The 18,000-nt window shown below is 43.4% G+C and overlaps 1 protein-coding gene across 1 annotated transcript in view; it reads right to left on the minus strand.

Moving 5' to 3' along the window:
• Nucleotides 1-617: 617 nt before the first annotated feature.
• CFAP46 (cilia and flagella associated protein 46) overlaps nucleotides 618-18,000 on the minus strand; it is a 138,385-nt gene continuing 121,002 nt past the window's right edge. The window contains exons 50-59 of the mRNA XM_056850480.1: nucleotides 17,257-17,421; nucleotides 16,333-16,406; nucleotides 10,908-10,968; nucleotides 10,107-10,142; nucleotides 9,629-9,728; nucleotides 8,150-8,262; nucleotides 6,969-7,050; nucleotides 5,536-5,672; nucleotides 4,212-4,295; nucleotides 618-748 (exon numbers count right to left, since the gene is read on the minus strand). Of these exons, the coding sequence (XP_056706458.1) occupies nucleotides 618-748; nucleotides 4,212-4,295; nucleotides 5,536-5,672; nucleotides 6,969-7,050; nucleotides 8,150-8,262; nucleotides 9,629-9,728; nucleotides 10,107-10,142; nucleotides 10,908-10,968; nucleotides 16,333-16,406; nucleotides 17,257-17,421 (983 nt within the window). The remainder of the gene's footprint in view (nucleotides 749-4,211; nucleotides 4,296-5,535; nucleotides 5,673-6,968; nucleotides 7,051-8,149; nucleotides 8,263-9,628; nucleotides 9,729-10,106; nucleotides 10,143-10,907; nucleotides 10,969-16,332; nucleotides 16,407-17,256; nucleotides 17,422-18,000) is intronic.

Below are 18,000 nucleotides of genomic sequence, written 5' to 3' on the forward strand. Positions count from 1 at the left end.
AAGCTGGTCAGACCAAGTTGGCTCCGATTACACAACCCCTATCTCAAAAGGACCCCAATAATGGGGACCTAACAAAACCAAAGATAGAAAAATGGGAGAAGGTACAGAGCTGTGCATCTGAGCAAAGGCGAATAGCCAAAACTAAAAAAAGCCTAATATCAATTCGGTTTTTCAGGGATCGCCCATTTGGCTTCGGGCAGATTCCCAGATTTTGTTACTCGGCTGGAAAAAAAACCCAAATATTGCCAAAACGGTTAGTTTTGGGTTTATTTTCGGTTCAGGTTTACCAATATGCACTGCCCTAGTTGAGACCATACAAGGAGATATCAAAAATACACTTTAACATTGTCTTTAATTTTGTACGAACAAGAATCCCCTCCTCACAAAAAAATATTCAGTGACAAAATCTAGAGTAACAGAAATAACAAACAACAGCAAAACAACAAAACAACAACAAAACAACATCAAAACATATATTTTGAGAGATCTGGCTGAACAACGCCAGAGTTTAAACTCAAAAGAACTATTGACTAAAGATCAAAATTTTGTGAACTCTTATTTTTTAACAACTTTTTGTTCTAACTAGTTCCCATTATCTGTAAAAAAAATTCACATCATTATGTAAACATCATGTTGGGCAGCCCATATAAAACAGTATTAAAGTTTGATGGTCGAATCACTGGACAGCTCAGTCTATCAGGGTTTCTCGCTTCGGTCTGTCCTTCTTTCTTGTCTTCAGGAGACTCCGCTAGAAATACAATTCAGAACAAACAGTTAAATCGTGTCTAGAAACTGTAATATTTTAGAACAATGGAGTGAAAGATCCAGTTAAGTTCAAGTGTTTTGAAGTTGCATTGCTTCTGGAGGAAGAGATTTAAACATGCCATTAACTATTCTATTGACATAAATGGCTTAACTCCAGCTGGATTCCACCCAGAGTTATTAGCAGTATTTCTACGGGTGGAAGGATTTCCAAGCACAGAACACAACTTTTTCACTTGCTCCCTGAAATGCTGATCCTGGTCCTCTTGAACACTTTGGAGTGCAGAAAGAGGGAGGAGGTGAGAAAGTCATGCTCCACGGGTGGAAATCTTACTGCCTATGCAAACACCAGGCTGGATCTCTTCCAGTCTCTTCAGACCTGTTCATGCATTATCTGCCAGGGAGAACTCTCAGTCTAATATTGCCCCTCCTCCCCACTGCGCGATAAATACAGTGAAATGTACAGCAGTTATTTGAATGCGGCTACTTCTTTATCACACAATCTGCTCCTGCACAGGATAATTGGTCGCTACAGAACTTTCCTAGTAAGTTAAATAAAATGCTGAAGTGCTAAATAAAAAAGATGCATCAGAGTAAAGAGTTGGGAAACACAGGGCTGTTTCACACATTGTGCATAAAGTTTTGCCATATAATATATACACTCCACAGCCATTAATGGCTCTTGAACTTGTACATCAATGAGCCAGCGTGGGGTAGTGGTTAAGAGCGGCGGACTCTAATCTGGAGAACAGGGTTCAATTCTCCACTCTTCCACTTGAACCTTGGGCCAGTCACAGTTCTCTCAGAACTCTCTCAGCCCACACAGAGGCAGGCAATGGCAAACCATCTCAGAACGTCACTTGCCTTGAAAACCCTTCAGGGTCAGCATAAGTCAGCTGTGACTTGACAACACACACACACTTGTATATCACTTAGACACAAGTGTTTGCAAACACATATTTGTTGCATTCACATTTTACACTTTTAGGTTCATTTCAAACATCTTACGCTTATCTGTAATGTGTGAAGTAGCCTTGCCTTGTTTATCCATAGGGAAGAATTCAGGAAACAATAGAATCCTGAGTTGCCTGCAGTGGAATCCTGCAGTGGTGCATATTATTTATTTGTATGCCCCCTCTCCAGACATTTTCAAGATGGCTCACAACAATTAAAAAAAAACCCAAGTAGGCAATATAAATAAAAACAAATCACACCAATGGGAAATATATCAATAAAACTATCCAAATCATTAACAATGCAAATAAAACAGCCAATTAAAGCAAACCAGGGTATTAAAGCACACAAAACAAAGCAGCCTAAAATGATATTGGTTAATAACCCAAGTTAATCAATTGGTTAAAAGCCTAGGTAAAGAGGAATGCATTGGCCTGGCACCTAAAGGAAACAGAAGTAGCATCAGGTTAGCCCCAAGGGGTAGGGCATTCCAAAGGAGAGGTGCCACCACTGAAAAAGCCCTGTCTCTGGTTGCCATCCGCCTTACCTCTGCAGGCAGGAACACCGAGATCAGGACTTCAGAACTGGCAGGAAAGGGTCTGATTGGACAAGACATTAACCACCAATGGGGTTGGGGGGAACCTCAACCCAACTGGCACTGCAATGCTTATGAATGTAATGTATCTTAAAGGGATGAACAGTAAGCAAGTTCAGGATGGATAAGCATTTGAACTGGAGGAACCAGCATTGTGTCTTTTCCCCTTGTCCTTTTTCTCTCAGGGCCTTAAACTATAGATATTTTTACTGATATCAGACATTCTATTTTTTTAACTGTATGCTATGTATTGTTATTTATGTTTATTGTTTAAAACTGTGCAAACCTAAAATGGAATAAAAATTATTTTTAAAAAAATCCAACTGGCATTTAATGTGTGACTTTCACTCATCTTAAAAATAGTGTGGGGGAGCCATATCAGTTCCTGAGCGCTTTGTGGTGGCAGGTGGGGCTTCATAATTTCGTTCCTATAGAGCCAGCATGGTATAGTGGTTAAGAGCAGTAGACTCTAATCTGGAGAACCGGGTTTGATTTCCCCACTCCTCCACACAAGTGGTGGACTCTAATCTGGTGAACTGGGTTGCTTTCCCCACCTCTCCACATGAAGCCAGCTGGGTGACCTTGGGCTAGTCAGTCCTCTCTGAACTCTCTCAGCCCCACCTACCTCCCGAGGTGTCTGTTGTGGGGAGGGGAAGGAGAGTGTAAGCTGATTTGATTCTCCTTAAAAGGTAGAGAAAGTCAGCATATAAAAACCAACTCTTCTTCTTCTTCCTTCCAACCCATGGAGGGTGGGCTGTTTTCCCTGCTGCCTGTTCCACATGTCTGCCCAGGAGACACATGAAACCACCGCAGTAAGACCATTTAGGAGGTGACTTTAATGAGAGATAACATCTCCCCTGATCTGATTGTTCTGATTGTACTGGTCTCCAGGCTTTGCTCCCAAACTGCAAGCAGGTCTCATTGGACATTTGGTAAGATTGCCAGGCTTCCCCCTATGGCGGAACACTGGGGCCCCCTTGTTGCCCTCCATCGCCCCAAGCAGCGGTGAGAGAATATTTTTTTAAAAAAAAAACACTGAAGTAGCATGTGGTGTGAAGTTACTTCCACCGAAAACCCAGAAGTGACATCACGTTCCTCTAGGATTGTCAAAAGCTCTATGCTTTTACCATTTGGTGAGGTCTCTAACAAGCTCAGAGAAGCCGCTTTTTCTCACAGTTGCAGCTGGAGAAAACTCTTCAGTGTTGCAAAGAAGAAGGCCCATGGCAGAAGGCTCCTCTTCTGAACACATGAACACAAGAGGCTGCCTTCTACGGAATCAGACCCTTGGTTCATCAAAGTCAGTATTGTCTACTCGGACGGGCAGCGGCTCTCCAGGGTCTCAGGCAGAGGTCTTTCACATCACCTACTCGCCTAGTCCCTTTAACTGCAGATGCTGGGGATTGAACCTGGGACCTTCTGCATGCCAAGCGGATGCTCTACCATCGAGCCACAGCCCCTCCCCATTCTGCTCATTGCCTTTCTCACTCTCCACGCACAAGATGTTCTATCCCCCTCCCCATCCGTTCTACAGTCCCAGCCCAACTGCATTATTTTGTCCTACTAAGAATCTTTGCTGTTAGATATGCTATCATATCTTGTAATCCTTGATTGGCTAATGTTACATTTTATAACCTGTAATTATTTTGTAATCTTGAATTGCAATTCTCACTGGGATCCCAGTGAGAAAGGCAGCCTATAAATCAGAACAGATCAAGGACAATTTAAACCTCACATGTGAAAGTGTCCTTACAGTGCCTTCTTCTCAGCAAACTGGGACAGACAATAGTCCAGTCATGCTAATATATGAGACAACACCAGTTTAACAAAAAAGGCAAATGGTGAGATGAAAATCATGTAAGAGTTTGCTCTGTAGACCCTAGTAAAAATATATTGCTGTTACCTTTCAGTGGATCTTCAATGGCGGTCTTAATATTTTGAAGAACATGAATCGCCTGCCCAGTTGTTCTGCCTACTTTTAACAAAACTGGAAAGAAAAATCAGTATCATTTATTTTAGAAATCACAAAGCAAAAACAGGGACACAACACTCAGCTTTTCCAAATTTGCGAGTGACAACCTAATGCTATCAAGTTAGGCACGCCTAAGCCCATAGAAATCAAGGTTCTTTGGCAATGTTAAGAACATAAGAACATAAGAAAGGCCCTGCTGGATCAGACGAAGGCCCATCAAGTCCAGCAGTCTGTTCACACAGTGGCCAACCAGGTGCCTCTAGGAAGCCACTAACAAGATGAGTGCAGCAGCACCATCCTGCCTGTGTTCCACCGCACCCAAAATAATAGGCATGCTACTCTGATACCAGAGAGAATAGGTGTCAATGATCAAAGACTGTTAAATAAAGAAAATACTGTAAGAGGGTTATTGTTTTAAGCATGTTTGTATTTTAAGTAAAAAATGGCTATGGCCTTTTTGGTGCAACAAGACTGTATTATTCTCTCTGTATTAGATTGCTATTATTGCATCTACAAAGACAAACCAATTAATATCTATTCAGATTCCAGCTGATGAAGCTGCAATTTTGCAGTGAAAACGCTAGTGTGCATCCGGACCGCGTTACTGTGGACTTTTTCAGCCTTCCTCGTGTTGCTTTTTGAAGAAAACAACCTAGAGATAAGACTCTTACTTACCTTGAAAAAGACTTTCCATCTTAGATTTGCTTGTACATACTATCACTGCTGTTTTCACTTGTCTGTAGATGTTACACATTGTTCACAATATATGTTTGCATAGTTTGCTTGTGTATTATTTAAATTAATTGGTTTGAGCCTAGTACTATATTCTAACTTCCAGGTGGCGGCAGGAGATCTCCTGCTATTATGACTGATCTCCAGCCGATAGAGATCAGTTCCCCTGGAGAAAATGGCCGCTTTGGCAATTGGACTCTATGGCATTGAAGTCCCTTCCCTCCCAAACCCCACCTTCCTCAGGCTCCTCCCCAAAAACCTCCCGCCGGTGGCGAAGAGGGATCTGGCAGTGGCAACCCTATATCTGGCCCTTGTAAAAAATGAGTTCGACATCCCTGCGTGGGACGTACACCTGTGTTATATCGAATCAACCACTAGAGGGAGCAAAACACACGTGGAAACAGGAGCTTAGAAGCGAGGTACTTGAGAATGCGGAAAAGCCCATAGGCTAAGTAATATTCAGAGGAAAGCATGAAGCACTAACAGCAGCCGTTTTAGGAAACGTTTGGTGTTAAGTACATACTGTTACACAGTTTCTCTAGTCTTGCTGCATTCTTTCCCATGGAAGTAGACCATTGATTGGCTATAATGGAACGCACTCCAATAAGGCTCAGAATTATTGCTGTCTCAGTCGGCATCTCCAGAGACAAGCGCGAAGAACTACGGAAGGCAACAAGGAAGTAAAAATAAAACCAATAGAAAGGAATAGCATGTCCTATTATTCTGAATGCAAAGAGAAAATCTAGGTTTATTCATGTTTCCTGTTGATTTCTTATCAGCATGTCTGACATGAAGTAAGAAATTTAAAAACTGCAAACTTGTGCAGTGTATTATAGCTGCCAGTCTCCCAAAGTTAAGAGTGCAATCCTAGACAGAGTTACACTTTTCTAAGTCACCTGAAGTCCATGGACTTACAATGATATAACTTTACTTTAAATAGCACTGTGAACATGTCGTACGTGGTATTAAAATGTAGCTTATATTACTATAGGAGCCCCGTGGCACAGAGTGTTAAACTGCAGTACTGCAGTCAAAAGCTCTGCTCACGACCTGAGTTCGATCCCAACGGAAGTTGGTTTCAGGTAGCCGGCTCAAGGTTGACTCAGCCTTCCATTCTTCCGAGGTTGGTAAAATGAGTACCTAGCTTGCTGGGGGTAAAGGGAAGATGACTGGGGAAGGCACTGGCAACACACCCCATAAACAAAGTCTGCCTTGGAAACGTCGGGATGTGACGTCACCCCATGGGTCAGGAATGACCCGGTGCTTGCGCAGGGGACCTTTACCTTTTATATTACTGTTTAGCCCTTTTCATGTCACAGTTTCATGCTCTGCTTAAATATATTGCCCACCGTACAATTTTAGTACACGGACAGCCCAGTCCCGAAGAGGGGCAGTTCTGTGGTGGCCGGGAGGGGTGCAGCCACGGAGGTAAAAAGAGACTTAAAAAAATAAAAAAAATGTTAAAAGGGGGGAAACTCCTCATTGCCTACAAAGGGGCTCAAGGGGGTGTTCCTGGGGCAAAAGGGCTGTGGAAGCTGCCTAAAGGCAGCTCCACTCCTGGGAACCCCCCTCCCCATGGGCTTTCCCTTCTGGGAAAGCCCTGTCGGTGCGGCTGCACTGGCAGCAGGGGCAAGCAGTGCCCGGACAACGGTGTGTCTGCCCCCATTGTCTGCCCCCGTAGGTGCCACCTTATTCCGTGATAGGTGGCAATTACACCAGCTTGGGGTTACGCTGGCTGCAAAGGGGTTTGGCTCCCCCTTTAGGAATGGACTCAGTATGATACAATTTTAAATACATTCTGCATGCACACATATTTTTATTATTCAAAGAGTGAAGAATATAACTATTGAAAAGCCCCAACAGTTATGAAGTAAAATTGCGATATCCTTTAAAATGATTAACTTCAGCACAGGTTTTACTACTGAGAAACTAATACAAAATGACTTTTTTTTTTACCTTTTATCTTCATCAAGATTCGACACTCGAGCGGCGCTTTCTTTGGTGTGCATAAGATCTAAAAGTATCATGACCTGACATTCTGTAGAGGGGAAAAAACCCCAATCATGATATTGTTTTCAGCAACATTAATGTCAAAAAAAGGAAAGTGGGCAGAAATGGCCCCGTATACATCAGTAAAATTTCCCCTGCAAAGCTAGCTATTGACTATGGAGAAGAATCTATTGCCAGCTTCATCTTGCAAACATATTGCCAGTAAACGTTTTTTAAATAAAATTATATTGTGAGGAACACAGTGAAACTAACAACCAGTTATGAAAGCTACATATTCTTCCAACATGGGTTCACTTTCACACGGTCTGATTTATATCCCAACCCCCACTCTCCCCTGAATGATGGAAGACCAGCCTCCTTCATAGGGTTGCCAGCCTCCAGGTGATGGCTGGAGATCTCCTGCTATTACGACTGATCTCCAGCTGATAGAGATCAGTTCCCCTGGAGAAAATGGCCGCTTTGGCAATTGGACTCTATGGCATTGAAGTCCCTCCCCTCTCCAAACCCCACCCTCCTCAGGCTCCACCTCTAAAAACTCCAGGTATTTTCCCAACCCGGAACTGGCAACTATACTCTTTCAAGACATGGCTACATACAAGAGCCTCTTCCAATGCAACCATCGCAAATTGTGAGCTAGTGCAGCATGGGTCCTTTCTATGCCCTGAACTTTCTCCTGGAATTCCCAGTCTGTATGCCCTGACCTGGATGGCCCAGGCTAGGCTGATCTCGTCAGATCTCAGAAGCCAAGCAGGGTCAGCCCTGGTATTTGGATGGGAGACCACCAAGGAATACCAGGGTTGCTGTGCAGAGGAAGGCACTGGCAAACCACCTCTGTTAGTCACCTGCCATGAAAACCCCAAAAGGGGTCACCATAAGTCGGCTGCGACTTGACGGCACTTTATACACACACACATGAGACAAACACATGAAGGCGCGACTCCTCCCAACTCTAGCATTGCCTCTGTTTCTGAAATGGTGGCACACGTGTGAGTGTATGGGAGCTATGACTTTCTCCAATGAAGCCTGGGGCTTTTAATATTACTTTTAATATTACATTCCTATACAAAACGAACACAAATTATTTTTAACATTCTGCAAAGGGGAAATGTTTGGTTTCATTACATCACCTGGGATGTTCATAGCAGCCAGTCTGTCCAGAAAAATATGACTGAAGAATCTTGCCATTCCAGAGAACAGAAATGCACTGCAGTTACTCAATAAGTATTCCCATTCAGCTTGACTGAAAAATAGATCCACACTTTATTTTAACAATATGCTCAGTGTACGGGGATATTATGGAGCAAGGCACAACTATATGTAGTTTACACTGTATGTAACCAAATTATGTTGATATGAAGCTGTGTTACTTTGAGAAGTACCTGCTCAATTATAGGAAAAATACATTTATTATTTATTTACTTCATTTATACCCAAATTTCTCTCCAATGGGGATCTAAAGCGACTTATATCATTCTCTCCTTCTCCATTTTATTCTCATAACAATCCTGTGAGGTAGCTTAGGCTGCCTGAGAGTGACTGGCCCTAAGTCACCCAGCAAGCTTCCAGGGCAGAGTGGAGATTTGAACCGGGGTCTCCCAGTTCCTAGTCGGACACTCCTGCAGCCCATTCCTAAGAGCTGCAGCAGTGGGGATGGCGTGGCCATGGCGGCAGCTGCAGCATCTCCAAAGAGGTTTCACCACTGCAGCGGGGGGGGGGGGGGGAGAGCTTTTTTTAGATAAAAATTAGGAAAAGGAGGGGGAAAGCCCCATTGAAAAAAGTGATGCTGCGCCAACTGTTGCTTAAGGGGGTGTTCCTGGGCTGAAGGGGTTAGGAAACTGCCTGACAGCAGCTCCGCCCTCCAGAATATCCCAGGAACGCCTACTGGGACACTGGCACAAAGACTTTCGCCAGAAGGATGCTGATGGGCGTCCAAGCCAGAATCCGAGGGTCAAGCTGCCGGCGCAGTCCAAGAAGGCCAGCGTAAGTGCCACAACGCTGGTGTCCGTGCCAGTTTAGACAGCACAAGGGGCATGGATGCTGGCGTAAGGATCACGCCACCTCCGAGTCCTAAGCCCATCCGGCCCCCAACCTCAGGAATGGGCTGCTGACCACCATACCACAATGTCTTTTTAATCTTTAACCACCAACTTTTAAATCACCAGTTACTCTTTTGTTTCTATATCCTACCAATGGCAGGAATACTCGTAAAATGTATATGATGGAAGAAGTCATTTAAAAATCTATTGGTACAGTATTCCTGGGTATCATACTTATAGATATATCTGGATACGTGCTTTCTTAGCTCTCTCCTGATAGGTTTGCCATTGATGCAGATTATTTTTCTCAAGTTCCATTTCAGTATTTTTACACTCGGGAAGGGATGGGACACTGCAGGCAAATTTATCGCATAATTCATTTCAACAGGAGACGCTTAAGCACATATTTAGGGAAAACAAAAGAACTTGAAAGTGTTTAACTTTGGCTGGAAGGTATCTTTTGCTTTAAAACTTCCTTAGCAATTTACAGACAAAAACTTCCGACATTTGTTTAGCTCCTAAAATTAACCAGACAACTGAACTTAATTCCATATCACCAAACTTGCATACCTTGGAATGTGGGTAGTACCAATAACTCCATCCCAGCGGAATGTAAATGGTTCGTATATTTCTTGGATGAATTTTAATGCTTGTATAGGACTTTCTGGACCTGAGACATAATTTTAAAAAAATAATATGCCCCTTACATCTTCCAGCACTGATGTAAACCAATTAATTACATAATTTAAAACAAATGCAGCTCTAAAAACATAGATTAACTATGTCATGATCTTATGACTACCATAAATTAAGTTGGTAAGATAGCTTTGTTATTCCATGAAGATATACTAAAGACACGCGTTTAAAAGTGACTACATCTCTTTAACTCAAAAAATCAAACATAGGCATTTTTAGCCTACACATTAGTTGTACTGCATTTGAAAAAATGATTTCAGTGGTGTTGAAAAAACAGTATCCTGTTAATTTCTCACAGTTAGCTAACGGAATAGCAAGAGAACGATAAGGTATACATTTTGCAAATGGTTACCTGGATCTTCTACATCATTATACGGATCAACAATATCTAAGACATGCAGTTAAGGGCAGGAATATAAGTGGTGTCAAATCCCCCAACTCCCTACAATCAAAGTTTTCCTTCCACAGCTTGACCTTCTGTTAAGTATGGTTGCCAACCTCCAGGTACTAGCTGGAGATCTCCTGCTATTACAACTGATCTCCTGCCATTAGAGATCAGTTCACCTGGAGAAAATGGCTGCTTTGGCAACTGTACTCTATGGTCTTCAAAAACTACTAGCTGATCGGGACCCAGAAATTACAGAAAGTGTGGCGAGATTCCTGATGACAGCAATCAACCAATGGGAACTTAGCCAGAAAGAGGATCTCAATATTAAAGAATAAACTGTATCCAAACTAGTTTTTAACATTCAAATTTTTAATTTCAGCTATTGTATATTCCTTTAAACATATTATGCCAATAAAGGTATTTGTATTGAATTGTATTGTAACTGTACTCTATGGCATTGAAGTCCCTCCCCTCCCCAAACCCCACCCTCCTCAGGCTCCACCTTCCAAAAAATCACCAGGTATTTCCCAACTTGGAGCTGGCAACCCTATCTGTAAGCCTCTCACACATTACATGTCAGTGTCTCTATTAAAGGGCATCGCTTCCTAACCCTGAAGGTGATTCCGTTAATGTGGAGTGTAACAGGAATGGCTTTGGGCCATGCTGGACACTCTCAAACTAAGTTTTTGACAGCCTTAGTGCAAACAATAAAACACAGCTCTAAGTGTTTGGTTTGATGAACAGTAATTTTTTTTTAAAGGATACATTTAACGTTATGTATATCCACTGAAATGCAGTTGGGTGGCAGAACTCGGTTAAGTGAAAGCTGTTGTTAAGTAAAAGACAATTATGGCATGAAAAAAACCACACACCTATAGCTTAACTCAGAATGAAAACCCAGTAAGTTCAGTAGAACTTCTTATTTCTCTGTAAGCATGTTTAGGACTGGAACACTAATGGAGCCATCCTAATATACTAGGATGATATACTACTTACTCCAGTGACCCAAGATTTATTTATATTTGATTGGTTTTTATCCCAGTCTATCTCTACCAAGTATGGCTCAGAGTGGCTTACAAATACATAGTCCAGTTATGTCTACATTATAATATTATACAACATATAAAATAGTTCACATCTACAATACAAGTCGAACAATTTAAAACCTAAGAACAACAATAGGATCCAGATGGCTCAAGCAACACCTCCACAATGGCAGTAATGGTGGGCATTCAGAGGGGGAAAGGGACGTGTGAATGAACAATAAATCAAAGGTGGAACAGAATTGAGGCCAGGAGGTCAGCTGTAGATGAAACCGTTGCTGCCCTCAACCATAGGCCTGGCGGAACATCTCCATCTTATAGGCCTTGAGGAATTGAGATGTCCTGCAGGGCCCTGGTCTCACTTGACAGAGTGTTCCCCAAGGCCAGGGCCAGAGCTGAAACATCTCTGGCCCTGGTTGAGGACAGACAGATATTTATCGGGCCAGGGACCACTAATAGGTTGTTATTTGATGAGTGTAAAGCTCTCTGAAGGGGGTATTGAGAGAGGCAGTCCTGTATATACGATGGTCCCAGACCATTTAGGGTTTTGAAGGTTAGTACCAAAATCTTAAACCTGATCTGGTACTCAATCTGGAGCCAGCGCAGCTGGCAGAGCACTGAGTGAATATGAGCTCTCCATGGGGTCCCTGTAAGGACCCTCGCCGCTGCATTCTGGCCAAGTGGAAGCTTCTGGAGCAGCCTTAAGGGTAGTCCTGCATAGAGAGAGTTACAGTAGTCTAATCTGGAGGTGACCATTGCGTGGATCACCTTGGCTAGGTCAGGGCAGGACAGGTAGGGCACCAGCTGCTTAGCCTGGGGGAGTTGGAATAATGCCACTTTGGCTACGTTAGTGACCATTGATAAGGAGGCAGCCAGAGACACGCCCAGATTGTTCACGGTGGGTGCCGGTGTTAACTGTACCCCATCAAGAGTTGGGAGCAGGTACCCTATTTCTGATCCTCCCTGGCTCAGCCACAGGACCTCCATCTTCGATGGATTTAATTTCAATCAACTTTGTTTCAACCATCTTGCCTCAACCATGGTCTCCAGACACCTGGCCAAGGTATCTGGCTGTCTGTTCATCAAGAGATATAGCTGCATAGCAAAACAGAAATTTGAACTGTGGTCTTCCCAGTCCTAATCCAACACATTCCCTAATCCATACAGTTAAATGGAGCAAGGAGGAGAGGCTACAGTCACGTAAACAGTATATGAAACCAGCCCAGACTCTTAGGACAACAGGGGCTGGAATAAAGGAAGACTAGTGTGTGATGAGCCCTCCACATGAAGCCTGCTGGGTGACCTTAGGCCAGTCACAGTTCTCTCAGAACTCTATCAGGCCGGCAATGGCAAATCACTTCCAAATGTGTCTTGCCTTGAAAACTCTACGGGGTTGCCATAAATTAGCTTTCAGCACCACCAGTGTGTGATACATTGGCAAACGGTTCTGCCCCTTTCTGTCAGTCACCAATTTCCTATATTCCTGTTTGGTGTGTGTGTGTGTAGAGTAGGTAACAGCCAATCAGGGCCCATAGATGGCTGAAGGAGCCAGATGGGGAGAGAGGAGTGAAAGAGAAAATTCTGTTGCACTGTAAGCTCTTGTCGCAGAGGGTCTGAGCCTTCAGAGAGTGAGACTGGAGGGATCTTGTCTCAGAGCCTGGTTTGAGAGTAAGAAGGCTAAAACAGTGGATGTTTTCCGATAGGACTTGTGCCGCCAGAGGAGCCGGTGGGAAGAAATCCTTTCTCGGGAGACTTTGTATGAACCAGGATAATTTCAGTGAACACTTCAAAGAGGAGACTGTGTTGTCTGGGTTTCAGGGGTAGCAGGTCAAGTTACTGGAGTTTCCAGAAGGAGCGCACACTCATATGGTGAGATTCTTAAGGCTGGGGTAAGGACAAAAATTCACTGCAGGAATCAAAGCTTGCTCTTTGTACTCCTACCTTGTTGACTGAAATGCTATACATTGTGAGCTCAGCAAATGTCGTGTGTTATACTCAGAGCTTTTTTTGTGCTGGTACTCACCAGTACTGAGTGCTGGCAACCTTTTTAGGGGGTTCCTCCAAGTCCAGAGGAGTGAATAGGTGGAAATTAGTGCAACCTTAAATATCAGTACCAGCACCATTTCTACAGTTTCAGGCTTCCTTGCAGAACCACCTTATTCCATCCAAGAAAGTTAATAAAAGTTTTGGTCCTTCCCGCCTCCCCCAGCCCCCGATTTACTTTAAACCTCAACTGGGAATTATTGCTTTCAGAAGCCACTTCGGGCCTGTTGGTCATGTGGAGGATGGGGTAGAGACCATACTGATCAAACAACACAACACACTACCTCTTTTTAAACGGCATTTAAAACCCAACCGTCGCACGGTTCTCCCCTCAAGTGATTCATCATCTGCAATTCCTTTTCAGCTTCACATTTATTTATTAAGTTTACATCCTGCCTCCCTATTAGCATGCTAAAGACACCCAACAAAATCAGCACTGCATAAAGCAGCTACATTAAATCAATGCAAAACGACAAGAACGCAAATAAGATTAATTTGATGAGATGTCGTGTGCATTTGATGGAACTTTGAGGGTTTCCCCTGCTGCATGCAACTTATGATAGACACTGGCTGCAGCCACATTAACCCTTTTGTCTGTAAATCTGTTTTCATTCATATTTGGGTCACAGAGCATCTACACAACATCATTATCAAACTGAGTTGCCTCTTCTCCTTTCTGCAAACCTGGTTTGTGGTAATATTTTCCCTTCTGAACAAACTGTAGTCCTAGCTCTGGTGCAGACTGGAAAATGACATGGGCAGCCCATTCCTGAAGGGTGGGGGGCGAAGCTCTTTAGAAGCCGGCGTGACCCTGCGGAATAAGGTGACATCTACGCTGGCATGGGAGCAAACATGCTGGCATCTGGCTGCTGGCGGACCCTGCCATCAGTGCAGCCATGCCGGCAGGGCTTTCCCAGAAGGGAAAGCCTGTGCCAGTGTGGAGAGGGTGTTCCCGGGGGTGGAGCTGCCCTTTCGCCCCAGGAATGCACCCTTGAGCAGCGGCAGGGCTGCGCCACCTTTTTGGGTGGTGCAGCCTCACTGTTTTCAATGGGACATTTCCTTTTTCTCTTTTTTTCTTTAAAAAAAGGCTTTTTTTTTGGCTCCACAGTGGCCGGGAAGCCCCTGAGGAGGCAGTGTGGCTCTACCACTCCCGGCCCTGTGGATCTACACCCCTCTTCAGGATTGCACTCTAAATCATTTCACTGAAAGCTGTAAGATTGACATTATGGCTGTCATTCCTTGGTTCCATTGCTATTGTAAAGAATCTTGCAGCAGAGTCCCTTCACTTATTATTTCTAAACAACCTGAGGTTGAAAGAGGGAACATGATCAGAGAAGGTTTGTTTAAAAGGCAGATTACACGGTGTGAGTTTGGGTACGTCAGAGAGATCTCGACAGCTTTCTTTTCGCTTTCAAGTATGAATACTTTATTCTCATGTGCAGTTCTATTGGTGTGCAACAGGGATGTTGCATGAATGGCACATTAATTAAAAAATAAAGAGAAAAATGGGATTGCCAAGAAGAAATGCAAATACGAAATCTTAAAGGGCCAATGACATTAACAATTGAAATAGGAAGAAGCATAAACTTAAAATGTTCAAGGAGGGGGTAGTTAATTGTAAGTGTAGATTAAAAAATATTATTCAGTGTCGGTGTACAACAATGAAATTGGACTATAAAAAGTGTCATTTTTTTTAAAAAGCCCCACCAAATTATGTACTTTATTTACATCAATCTAGGACTCACAAATAGGATGTAAGATTTGGAAATGATTAAAGGGCCAATGACAATATAGGTAATAAGGTGAAGGGGGTGTCTGTGAAACCCCTAGGATTTCATCCTCCTGGGGCACTGCCATCTTTCCACAGTGCCAAAGACTAGTCAACATGCCACAAATGTATCAATTGCTCTTTAATTGGCTGGTTCCTTTACAATGCCAATTCCAGTGGTTAACTGCCACCATGTAGCTGGGCTACTTCACCTTTCATCACCTCCACCTACTCACATGCAGGTGCTGGGGCTGCTTTCTCAGCCCGAGTCCTTCTCCCAATTCATTAAGCTCCTGTCCTGGTCACTGCACCCTTTTTGCAGGGTTAATTCAGAGGGGGAGCTGGTTCTCCCGGGTCATATGGGTAAAGATCCGTCTGGTCCAGGAGTGTTGCCTTCCAAGTCCCAAGGAGGCCTGGTACTCCCTAGCCTTCAAAGGCGTTATATCCCATGGAAGTCCCTCCCCTCACCAAACCCTGCCCTCCTCAGGCTCCACCCCACAAATTTCCAGGTATTTCCCAACCTGAAGCTGCCAACCCTATTTGGACGATTTCCCTGCTCCACCCCTTCTCCCCCCAGAGTAGCGTACCCCAGGCTGTGACAAGACATAAGGATGTGAATGGAGGGATTTGCAGAAGTAGAGAGTTTTGCAAAAGTTCCTGAAATTAATCAGAATGTCACAGATGGGTAAAGTTGCTCAAAGATGAATAGAGAGAAGAATGCAGCAAACAAGGGGCCAGGCAAAGGACACAGGCTTCCTGGGGCTGGCTTTCGGGTGACTAATTTGAGAGAGGTCAGCAACGCAGTGCTCACCTTTCCCTTTGCTGTGTCAATGGACACTGCAAGACTGTAATGGCAATATGACTGGGAAATATTCAGTAGCGAGTGGAACCGCAGTTATAACTGCACTTCCAGCTGATAGTGGACAAGCAACACAACAGCATACGGCATGGGGAAAGAACCACTTTCACTCCACTGAGGGGGAAAGGGTCTGAAATTAGGAGTATCAGAAGAAGATGGGGATCTCAGTTGCCCCCAAGTCTTAGACTCCTTGTCCCAAATGTCTGGAGTGGTGAATTGATTTCTTCCTTAAAGAATGTCCAGATTAATGTCTGGTGACCCCGGTATTTAGCTGATCCACTTTACTGCTTGTTGATCTGGGTATTCCCGGGGATATTCAGAAACCTACCTTTGTTGGTGGCACCAGTGTTCTGCTATGGTGACTGTCGTGGGTTACCAATTTCAGTACAAGAAGGAAGACAGAACTATGATATCTTGATTAGAGCTTTGAGGTACAGCTCAATATCATACTGAAAAATCATAAAGACACATACTTACCAGCTTCCCCTTCTTATAATCACCTTTCTGTTTGGACTCTTTTGTACTCTTTGCATCTTTTTTCACTTCGTTTTCTGTTAAAAGCATAATCAGTCTATATTACTGAACATTTTTAAAGTTAGCACTTGAACCGGTACAAATCTGGAGAGTATATATAATTATTGAAGAGAATGGAGGGAAGAGGATGGAGACTTAACACATGATACCAAGTTGACTGTGTGGAACTGCAACTCTATAACTGTGGCAAGTACTACCCACTTGTTCCAAGCTGGGAAGTTAAATATCCTAGTCTTAAACTCTGCCTTATAAGCTGGTGGAAGAACTTCCTGGGTTAGCAGATCTATGTTCAGGTTCGTTTACAGTGCCATCGTAAGCAAAGTTAACCCTTCAAGCCCACTGACTCGGTTTAGGATGGCACTGTAAATACACACACACACACAAACACACACACACCACCAGATCTGCCAACAACAGTCGCAGCACAGCAATATGATTAATGATATACAAGACTGGCCCTCTAAGTAGGGTTGCCAGCTCCAGGTTGGGAAATACCTGGAGATTTTGGGGGTGGAGCCTGAGGAGGGCAGGGTTTGGAGAGGGGAGGGACTTCAATGTCATTAGAGTTCAATTGCCAAAGTGGTTATTTTCTCCAGTGGAACTGATCTCTTTCGCCTGGAGATCAGTTGTAATAGTGGGAGAGCTCCAGCCACCACCTGGAGGTTGGCAACCCTACCTCTAAGCAAACTTTACTGTATCCTCTCCTGACAAAAACTTGACTGGGAAAGAGATGATGTAAAGGTTCAAGAATTTTCAGAGTCTTCTCACGATTATATCTTAATCAAGAAGGTCTTCTAGTCTACATTATTCTAGAAAATATTTGAAATACTTCATATTTGGAAAACGAGCAAGTCAGCATTGCTATACCTGATTCTTCTTTATGTATGCGGTTATACAAAAACTGGAGGGAGAAATCTCTGGACACAGAACTTATTGCTTCTTGTTGAAAAATACTCAGAGCTTCCAAAGGCAGCTCCATAAGATATTTGTCTGCCAGTAGTATCATGCACTCTCCCATGTCTGCAGTACCAGCTGCATACCAGAAAGATGAATAGGTCAGTAATTCATGAGAAACAAGGATAACTGATTCTAAATTGAGAGGATTTTTGCCTTCTATCGAACACCCTCCCTCCGCAAGCCTCTAATCCAGAGATGTCAAACTCATTTGTTACCAGGGCCAGATATGACATAAATGTCCCTTTGTTGGGCCGGGCCATGTGTACCATACAATTTAATGCCAGGTAACAGAGATACAAATGTTATAGAAGACACAGGCAAAGCCAATTAATGATATTACTTAAATTAATGATTGTACTTAAAATACAAACATGCTTAAAACAATAATCCTCTTAACGGTATTTTATTTTATTTAACGGACTTTGACCATTGACACCTCTTGCTCTGAACTACTGCATCAAAATCTGGAGTCAAAGTTTGTGCTGTGGCAATTTTGAGTATGCTGTTCAGGTGTGTCTCTGTAAGCTGAGAATGTACGTTTGATTTATTAACATTCACTACAGAGAAGAGCAGTTCACTCACATATGTTGTCCCAAACAGACAAAATTTTAGCAGCAAAAGCCTTACGTTGGGGGTAATTTGGACCCCCAAACG

Source organism: Euleptes europaea, chromosome 5 (assembly GCF_029931775.1).
Source record: "Euleptes europaea isolate rEulEur1 chromosome 5, rEulEur1.hap1, whole genome shotgun sequence".
In the NCBI taxonomy this organism is placed as follows: domain Eukaryota; kingdom Metazoa; phylum Chordata; class Lepidosauria; order Squamata; family Sphaerodactylidae; genus Euleptes; species Euleptes europaea.